Source organism: Cinclus cinclus, chromosome 25 (assembly GCF_963662255.1).
Source record: "Cinclus cinclus chromosome 25, bCinCin1.1, whole genome shotgun sequence".
NCBI classification, from domain to species: Eukaryota; Metazoa; Chordata; class Aves; order Passeriformes; family Cinclidae; genus Cinclus; species Cinclus cinclus.
In genome coordinates, this window is record NC_085070.1 from 1207624 (window position 1) to 1217275 (window position 9652).

General features: G+C 48.6%; 1 protein-coding gene across 2 annotated transcripts in view; it reads right to left on the bottom strand.

The window, feature by feature from the left end:
- The window catches only part of FLI1 (Fli-1 proto-oncogene, ETS transcription factor), a 76386-nt gene extending 67129 nt beyond the window's left edge, over positions 1 to 9257 (bottom strand). For both annotated transcript variants that reach the window (XM_062508525.1, XM_062508524.1), the window contains exon 1: positions 9099 to 9257. In XM_062508525.1, the coding sequence (XP_062364509.1) occupies positions 9099 to 9116 (18 nt within the window). In that variant the 5' untranslated portion in view covers positions 9117 to 9257. The remainder of the gene's footprint in view (positions 1 to 9098) is intronic.
- Between the last annotated feature and the right edge of the window lie 395 nt (positions 9258 to 9652).

Consider the following 9652-nt stretch of genomic DNA (forward strand, 5'->3'; position numbering starts at 1 on the left):
AGATCTAATTAAGGAAGGCTGTTATGGCTCGTGTCATGTGAATTCTGCTTTGGGTTGGGAGCGTCATCAGCAGAAAAATTGTCCCTGCTGCAGCAAAGTGGCCCTGAAGGACCTCTGGCTGCCCAGACTCGTCTGGATCCTCAGTGGCCTTGGAGACCCCCACAGAAGCTGCTCAAAGCAGCTCTCAGGCTTTTGGGATCAGTGCTGAAGGGATCTGTCCCCTTTTCAGCTCGTACTGTATCAATCATTTCTGCCTTTGGTGACTTTTCAGTGGTAAAACCACGGAAGGTGTTTAAAATCCACCATTCCCTGGGCAATTCTGATGCCAGGAACTTGTAAGCAGAATCTTTGCATCTCTGCCGGTGCCTTGCTGAGTGACCAGAAGCTTCCTGCATTTCATCTCCTGGTTGTTTTTCCTTTTTCCCTTTGCCTGCTTGGTTTTTGGGCTCTTATTCCATCTACGTGTCAGAGTTGTCCTTGATAGGAGCCTCTGGGGACAACTCCCATAATACAGGGAATTAATCATAGAGCCACGACTTCTGGTTGTAATCAGGAGTCAATCCTAAAGGCTGAGCTGCAGCACAACCCTCACAGACAAATCCTCAGAATTTAATAGGGATTACATCAAGGGAGTTTTTATGGAAATTGAATTATACTGTATGGAAATTGTTCCATAAACAGAACACAGAAGAAAAGGTAAAACTTCCTTGATTTTCCCCAGGATTTTACAGTAGGGATATAATTTTCTGATGCCTTTTGCTGGGCAGTCCAAAGTGATTTGATTAAAAATGGTATTTTTGACTGTAGAGAACACCTCAAGGCAGTGTACAGAAACCTTCAGAAAGGCAGTTCTGCAGGGGGGCAGCGATGTTAATTCTTTTCCTGGATTGAAATAATGTGGTTTCTGCTCCTTCCTTAGCCCTGGGTGTGCAGGATTCCCTGGAAACGGCCTATCCCTGGAGGTGGTGCACGAATCCTCTGCTGCCCCAGCCTGGTGTAACCAGTGCCTTGCTCTGGCCACCCTTCCACACCACAGACACACGTTCAGGCATATTCAGGAAACAGCCAAATCCAGAATCTCCAATCCTGTTCTATATTCTGTCATCCCTGAGTGCTGATGGTTTGAATAAATGAACCTTGGATTTCTGCTGCCTGCTCTGGGCAGGCTGAGTTGGCAAATTCCCTTTGCCCCTACACCCAGGTGGCCAAGGGGCTGCACAGCCCAATTTCCCTTCTCCTTTCTAATCCTGCTGAGCTCTTGGGTTTGGATGAATGGATAAAATCTAAGCATGAGCTCTTTTCACTGATTTCAGTGGGAATCTATATCTATTCCTCAGAATCAGGACTTTTGCTTTGCTCTGCACTAACATCAGCTCCACGCTTTTCCAGGGGATTCTGGCTGTGTTTGAAGGAGTTTTATAGGCATGTACTCAATCCTGCTCTGAGCTGGTGTTCCTCTGTCTGAATAGGAGAACAAGGGATTCTTGTCAGGCAAGTGAACAAGAATTTGAGATTTTTCTGCAGAAAAAAAGCCTCAGTTCTGAGATATGGGCATTATAAGGGGATGGAGCATCTCAGGAGAACAGCTGGTGAAAAAGGGCTTTCCCAAGGAAAAGGATTCTCACTGAAGGACAGAATTTGGATTTTGCAGCCATAGGCTGCTCCTTTTGTGAATGGCAGGACTGAAGGAGAACTGCAGCCTCTCACAGCTGAGGGAAAACCGGTGCAAGAAGAGTGTAATTGCCCTTCAGTGTGGTGGTTTAAAAAGAATCCAGATTAAAATATAATATACAGAGCTGCCAGTTCCAGCGTGTGCCAAGGCAGTGACAGTGTATGGGTAACCTTTTTGGGGAGCATTTCCATTTTGGGTGGAAACTCCACATTTGGCCCACACATTTTAGCCCAAAATTTGGCTCCACATTTGGCCCACAAATTCCCAGGTTCAAGTGTCAAAGCTCACAACATCAGCCTGAGCAAATCACTGAGACCTCAACACCTTGTATTTGCTTCAGCAGGATATTAAAAATCCCATATCTCCAATGACACACTGAACCTTTGGGTGAAGAGCTTCTCTTTCTGCTTTACTACATTTTAGCTACTAAAAACTGCTGGTCATGGTGGCTCTGGCAGTGGTTTCCTTTCAATACTACCAAGTTTTTGCCCCTGTGCAGCTGGCAGAGAAGAAGAGGGCACTGGAACTCCAGGCAGAGAAAATACAAGGCAAATGTTGGATGGTAAGAGTGTGTGGAGCCCCAAGGAGATTGGGAACAGGAGCAACAGAGGAGTTAGAGTTTCCTTTGTTCTGTTAAAAGGAAAAAGGAAACACATCAGGAAACCAGACTGCGGAGCACAGGAAGTCTCACTCTGGCTGATAAAAAGGAACTGATGTGAGGTTGGTTCAGATGCAGTTATAAGTCAATCAAACTTGGAACAACAAGAAGAGATATTCAGAAGAAACCAGAGAGCCAAATTCTGTATTTAACTGTAAAAGGAGTATTTTAACCTCTCCTAATATTTTCCTTATCTTCTTTTTTTTTTTTTTTTGGAAGAAAAGCCATTATAACAAGCCATCCAAGTAAGTATTTTCTCATCGTACAGAAGTCGGTTTCCTGAACTCACCACACCTTCCCCTGACCCCACCATACCTTACTCCAGTTTCTTTCTTTCACTCATCAACCAACTTAAAAAACTGTATTCTTGCTAATTTATCTCTTCCCCTCAGATCAAAACCAGCAGTATTAAGGAGGGCAGTTTTTTGCTGAATGAGGAATCAGCAGATGAGTAATGAGAGGCTCTGCTGCTCGCTGGGTTATTTTTCACTGTCCCTGGATGACTGACAAGGATGGTAACGTTCAGTTCCTGGGTGTGCGTCTTTGGAAGGCTGGGCTTAAGGCTTTTTAATTTATTTTAATTGTTTCTGACTCCTTCACAGCCCTGGTGGAGTCCTGGTTTGGTCTTTCCTGTGAGAACAAGAAGGAGATAAATGCAAATAAAACAACAAACTTATCCATGGCACTTCATCTCCTGTGCTGTGCTTCTTACTGGATTTTAGTGAAAAATCTGGAAAAGAAAGAATGCTGGATACACATGAAGGGTCATTTTCTGTATCCTGAAGAGGAGCAAAGGCTGGGATTTTGCACTACCCCTGTGTGATTGAACCTTCTTCCTCTATTTCCCCTGGTCCTAGTCAAGGTGTTATTCCCTAATTTTGCCTTTGGTGCTGTTTGGAGAAGCAAGAGGTTTGTCAGGAGAGCCTGAACCTCCTGCACCCACTGCTGCACATCCCTTTGGTTTGGGGCTGTGCCTCGGGCTGAAGGAAAAGCTTCAGGTGGAGGAGGAGGGGCAGGAGGGAGGCAGCGTTTGCGGTAACTTCAGTACCACAGACAGGTTTCCAGGTGGGTGGTACTTGCAGGGGAGATACGCATCAGTAATTATGTGGCCTGGTAATGAGAGGAAGGAAGAAAACAAGCAGAAAATGCATCAACATATTGAAGGCTTTGATACCTGGAACTCAGCAGAGCAGATCAGGCACTGTCCTGGCACACAGGTTGTTGTTCATACAACTGGAAGGGTGAGAAGGGCACCCTGACTGCCCAGGTGTCACAGCACCCACGAGTTGGCTCCACCTCTGACAAATGATTCCCAAAGGAGGCAGAAACCCACATTTGGGGGGGATCATTTAGTCTCTGCTTCAAACCCAGCTATAAATGTGCAGCCAGTCTTGTCTGAAAATCTTTATTGGCTCGGGAAATGTCCTTGGCCCTCTGCCAGGGTGGTGTGACAGACCCTGTGCCACTGAGGTGCCCTGGGGCAGCTCCTTTCAGCTGCCAGAGCTTTATGTGCATAGGACACCTGTGTTCAGGTGTGCCCCAGAGCACAGGAGAGGCACAGGCAGGGAAACAGACCTGCTGTCCAATTTAAGTGAGAGAACTGAAGACAATTTCACATTTCTGGTGCAAAATGGCCTCAAACCAAGTTGTAGAACTAAACTCAATGTGTTAGACCTGCTTTTTCTAGGGCACATCCATGCACACCAGGCTTCTGCAGCTTTAGGGGTTCAGCAAACCCACAAATACCCAAAACCCCGAAGTTAAGGCTCCCTTGGCTCCTTTAATTCTCCTGCTGGTGCATGTTTGCACTGAGGTGGGACATGGGGTCTGTCTGTAAGTGCTCAGGTGAACTCAGGCACAAGGAGAGACTTCTGTTTTTCAAGGGCTGCTGATGAGGGGCTGTAAAGGAACCTCAAACACTGATGGGTTATGGGGAAAAAAAAGACTGGGAGATGCTTTGTGCGGAGGCTGTACATTCATGTGTTCTAGACCTGACCCTCTGGAGCAGATGGGAGCTGAATTCAAGAGGAAAAAACTCCTGTCAGTCCAGGAAGGGGAGACCCAGAGGAAATAAACCCTGCAAACCTTGCTCCAAGTGCCCTTCCCCCAGCATATGTCACCTCCCAGGGTGCCAGCTGAGAGCTCACTCCGAGGTGCAGCCTCCCCTGTCTCCTGATGGTGACACTGCAAGGAGCAACATCCTGCACCCCACAGAACTGCCAGTGAGAGAAGAGCTGTGAGCAGGGACAGAAGCTGTTCCTTCCCCCATCCCACAGAAAGAATAGCCCAGAATTAAAACCAATAAGTAAAGTAAAAGCATGAATCCTCGAGGCATGCACTGCTACTCACTCCTTCAAGTGACCACATCCTGTGAAGGTGAAGAGTAACTACATCAGGCTCTCAGCACCTCCTCAAAGCCTCGGAGAGAAACCCCAAGGGCTTCAAATCCAAGCAGTTGCATTGTTTCGTTGGGTAAAGGTTTTCTTCAGAGCAATCAGCCTTTTCTGAGCAGGAAAAAAAATACACTACAGGCTCGGAAAAGTGCCAGTGTTTGCTGGCAAGTGGGAGCCAGCACTGAACACTCTGAGCTGGGAGCACCCAGCAGGACAGCAAGGCTGGAAGTTCATGCTAAGACAGGAGATGCCCCTTCTACACAGATCTTGAAGGGAAAATCAAGCAGCAGCATCAAAATATCCCCATCATAAAATCTTTCCAAATGTTTTTTGATGTTAGAAAGTTATTATGCAATATAAATATATTTGAATGGGGATTAGGATAGGAGGGAGTATTGCTGTTCATGCCCTGGAAATTCCAGATGGTTCTGTTCCAAATTGCTTTTGAGGGACAGCAACATGGAAAGTTGTTGTCCCTCAAATCTTTGCGATTTATTTTTTATTTTTCCAGTGTGGAGATTAGGAGCCTTGCCCCAGGAGTCAACACCCTTTAGCCAGGAAAGGCAACCCCCCAGGGGCCAAAGCTGGGGTGATTAAAAAGAGCCAAACAGACACTTAAATTGCTCAAAAAGGAAACATTTTCTTAGTCTGAGAGCCCGATGGCCAAGTCTGTGAGCGAGAGCAAACGCCTCCAGCTCACAAACGACAGCGATTGCTCCAAAAGCCGGCCCCACCCTTTGCTATGGCAACGCCAACACACGAGTCCGCTCTTCATGAAGGACAAGGTTGTCCTCCACTTGAGCAATGCAAAAATGCTCACTGAACGTCCCTCAGAGGGGCTCTCGGATGGCCACAACAGCAGGATAAATTTGTACTCATGGAATGAAGGCAACAGCCACACAAAATCTGCTTTTTCATCAACAGGCAGGCTTTGGCAAGTATATTTGCTTTAATTGTTCACACATAAAGTGGAACTGAAACAATTAAAGCAGTTCGAAACCACACCATTTGTTATTGTGAGGAAGGCCATGCATGAGCGTCTTGCTGTTGATGAGATGTGCCCTTTTCTGATATATTGTGTGACAATAAAACCCAAGTTTCCCCAAACACAATGCAAGTCAGTCAAAATGGGGTGTTAACCCAAAGAAGATGGGATTTGAAAGACTGGAGGTGCAATAAAAATGTTAGTCACTATTTAAAATTAGTGCAAACACACGAGTCAGGGGTTTCACTAGCTCCCATCATCATCTGCCAACGCTGTTCACAAAATATGAACAGAAGGTAGAAAGAACTCAGAAAGATTTCCTGCACTTCTTTGTCCACAGAGCTCTTTGAGCATTGCTCCAGGGGGCGCTTCCCAAGCCAGACAGTTCCACTCATGGCAGGTATTACACAGATTATTTAGAGAATGCAGCAAAAATTGCTACAAACCTCCTCAGCAGGTGATCTGATTATCTTCCAGATAAATAATCCTTTGTGAATAAATAAAAATGTGTTCATTTTTATGGTGCATTGACTTAGCACTGTCACATGTGATGTCAGTCAGTGCATTGTGGGGAATGATGACTTAAAATCCCAAGCTGATCCTGTGTTTTATGTTTATATCCATGGAATTCCCTGACTGGGTTGAAAGCCTGAGGACAACTCAATTCACACTTGCACACAATGTCCACAAGGGAACCATGTGCACAAGGATCACCTCAACCACATTTGTTCTCTGACCATGCCTGGTTTCCCCAGTGTGGTTCTGAGCCCTTGGGATAGCTCAAAGCTCCAGTGGATTTGTCCCTTCACCTGCAGCTGGGCAGGTGTGAAGTTAAATAACTCCAGGGAGGTAAAACCAACAGTCAGAGAGTCACCAAGACCCTTTCTGATGAAAAGATGAAGAGGAGAGTACAAGCTAAAATATAGAGATTGCAGGCAAAGGGAGAGATTTGCAAAGTAGGCTAGACCCACATCCCTGCATCTGCCACTCAGCAGTTAAAGGCTTCAGCTCAATTAAAACAATTAGTCTGTAGAACAGTATTGCATAGGCTTAAAAAAAGTCGCTTGTCAAATTTAAATTGCTCAAGAAGAAAATCATCTGGAGTGCACAGCCCTGTCCCAAATCTAGCACTTGTCCTCTCCAAGGACAGGAATATTTCTGAGTTTGGGGGGAAGTGCCTTTCCCCACTCCGGAACTCAGATTTCATCTGGGCCCACCCCATGTTCTTGCTGTAGATGATGAAAGAATCTTTCTCAGTGCTGTTCTTGCTCTCCAGTCACTGATGTGCATCTTTATGCCATATTTTTCCTGACACAAATGCAGAGCCCTGAGATAAATCAATGCCTACATGGGAAAGCGGAACCGAGGGCACAATTGCTGTTAAATTGCTTTGCTCTGGAGGTGCCCGGGTTCGCTTTGCTGTGCCCTCGGAGTCACACCCACCCTGTATCACAGGCTAAATACAGAGCTCAGCACACCAAAAACATTGCAGCATCTCAAGCCACATCCTCTCGTGCTGTCCTTCACCTGTGAGAAGCCAGGCAAGGGGCTCTCAGCCTTCCCTGCAGCAAATCTCAGTCCGGGGGGCTGGCACTCCCTGGAACTCACTGTTCTCTGCCTGTATGAAAATTTGCAAGAAGTTTCAGTGAATTCTTTGGGCAGGACAGGAGCACCGATCTCAGTGCACAGCCCAGAAAGAGGGGACATTGTCAGAGGGGACCCGCAAAGTGCTGCTGGTCCTGGAACGGCTCCATAAAGGAGCCCAGGAGGAAACGCTGTCTCAGATCCTGCTTCTCCAAGTCCCAAGAGTCTCAGGATTCCTGCACTAGCAGGGCAGCAGGGCAGTGGCAGAGCTGCTGCAGGGCAGGCCCAGGCTCGGGGCAGTGACCTGGGATGTGGCCGAGTTCCTCCTTTGGCCGCAGCCTCCAACGTGACTGAGCCAGCTCGGGGTGTCGCAGTTCCTCATCCCCAAACCGCAGCCTGGGGGGAGCAGCTCTGTGCCCCTGGGGAGAGCAGCAGCTCCCGGGGGTTCACGGGTTATGGGGATGAGGGGAATGGCCCAACTCTGCTCAGGGGATGGGGCACGGGGCTCCTGGCCTGAGCAGAAAAGCAGGTCTACGTGTGCACCGCAGCAAAGGCGCAGATGTGGAATTTCTGCACTTTCACTGCACAATATTTAGGGCTCCACAAATCAAAGAAGGTTGTGGTGCATTAAATGTATCCTGAATGAGGCCCAACTTACTTTTGCAACAGATCTGAGAAGGTGGAGGGGAAAGCCTGTCTTATTCCAGCCATACCTCCCAAATATTGTGCTTTCAACACTCCTGCTTTCTCCCTTCCTTTCTGACATTCACCCTTTCATTCCCTCTTTCTTTCCTCTTTCCATATTCTATTCCTGCCCATCTCCTTCCCTCCCCCTTTCTTTAGACCCTTCCAAACTGTGCACTTGTCACAAGCTGCAATCTAAGGGAGACAGTTTCAGTTCCTGCCTGTTTGCAGCTTCGTTCTACCCAGGTCAGCAAAATTAAAAAAAAAAAAAAAAGACAAAAAAAAATAATAAAAAAAAAAAGCACTTTCAAGACGAGCTTGACACCCCACCCAGCCAGGCGATAGGCATCTTTCGAAATCCTCCAACCCAAACACACCCACAGCGTCTCTCGCTTCAAGGCTCTTCTGTTCCAGCGGCTCCTGTTCTGCAGCGCTCCCCCGAGAAGAGCCCGCCGGAATCACACAAGGGTCCCCCAAAGCCAGCCCTGTGCTGCCTGGGCTTGGAGAAGCACCTCAGGGAGCTTGGGAGGGCTGGATTTGTCTTTGCAGGGGCTCAGGGAGGTGTCGCTTGGCCTGAGCACAGGAGGGGAACTGCTCTCGCAGCCCCAGCAGGGTCCCTGGTTGCTCAAGGCCACCAGAGGTTGGTTATGTTGGTGGTTTATTTGCCACACTCTGCTTCCCTTTCCCCCAAGCCAGGGTGATGTTTCTCCTCCAGCCCGGGGCTTTTTCCCCGCCAAAAACCCCAAAAAAGCTGCTGGAGGGAACGCACGGGGGACCCGCAGAGCCAGAGCGGGGACCAGGGCCAGGGTCCACGCCGGGGGACAGCAGCTGGCACTGGCACTGGCACTGGCACTGGCACTGGCACTGCGCCGGAGCCGGGCACGGCTCCGGCCCCTCCTCGGCTCCTGGCGTGGGGCTACGAGCCGGCTGCGAACCCCCGAGCACCGGGAGGCGACGGGAGAGCCCCGAGACGCGGCGGCGGCGAAAGAGGAGGAGGAGGAGGAGGAGGAGGAGGAGGAGGAGGAGGAGGAGAGAGCCCGGCCGGAGGCGGCCCCCAGCCCCGCGCCCCCTCCCAGAGCCCCCCCAGCCAGAGGGGACCCCCAGCCGCTCCTGCCCCCTTACCTTAATAGTGCCGTCCATCGGGAAAAACTTCCAGCCGGGACCAGCAATATTCCACACATTGACCCGGTTTAGCCTGCGACTGACGCCTCCTGAAGTTTTTTATCCTTCTATCTCTTTTCTCTCTTCTCGCTGCCCTTCCAGCTGTTTTGTTGCTCCCTCCGTAGCCTCTCCCCCCCTCTTTCTCTCCCTCCCTCCCTCTCTCTCGGTCTCTCTCTTTTTTTAACTTTGGTTGTTGCAGCAGAGCGAAAAAGAGACAGTTAACCGGATGAAACGTTTTTTTCTGCTAATTTTGGGAAGTGAAGTCACTCGAGGAGGAAACCTTCGTCTCTACGCTGGTCCTGCCTTCTTGATGAAAATATATATATTTTACATACAGGATATTTGCTCCATTTAGATAAGAAGGGGCAGAACAATAGCCACCTCTGTCACAGCTCTTGTTTGTCACTGGGACAGCCCGGCCAGCGCAGACCTTGCCTCGCACCCCAGCCCGTGTTAGGCAGCCTGTGTCATCCCACGTTTAGTTTTTTTTTTTTTTTTTTTTTTTTTTGGCTGGA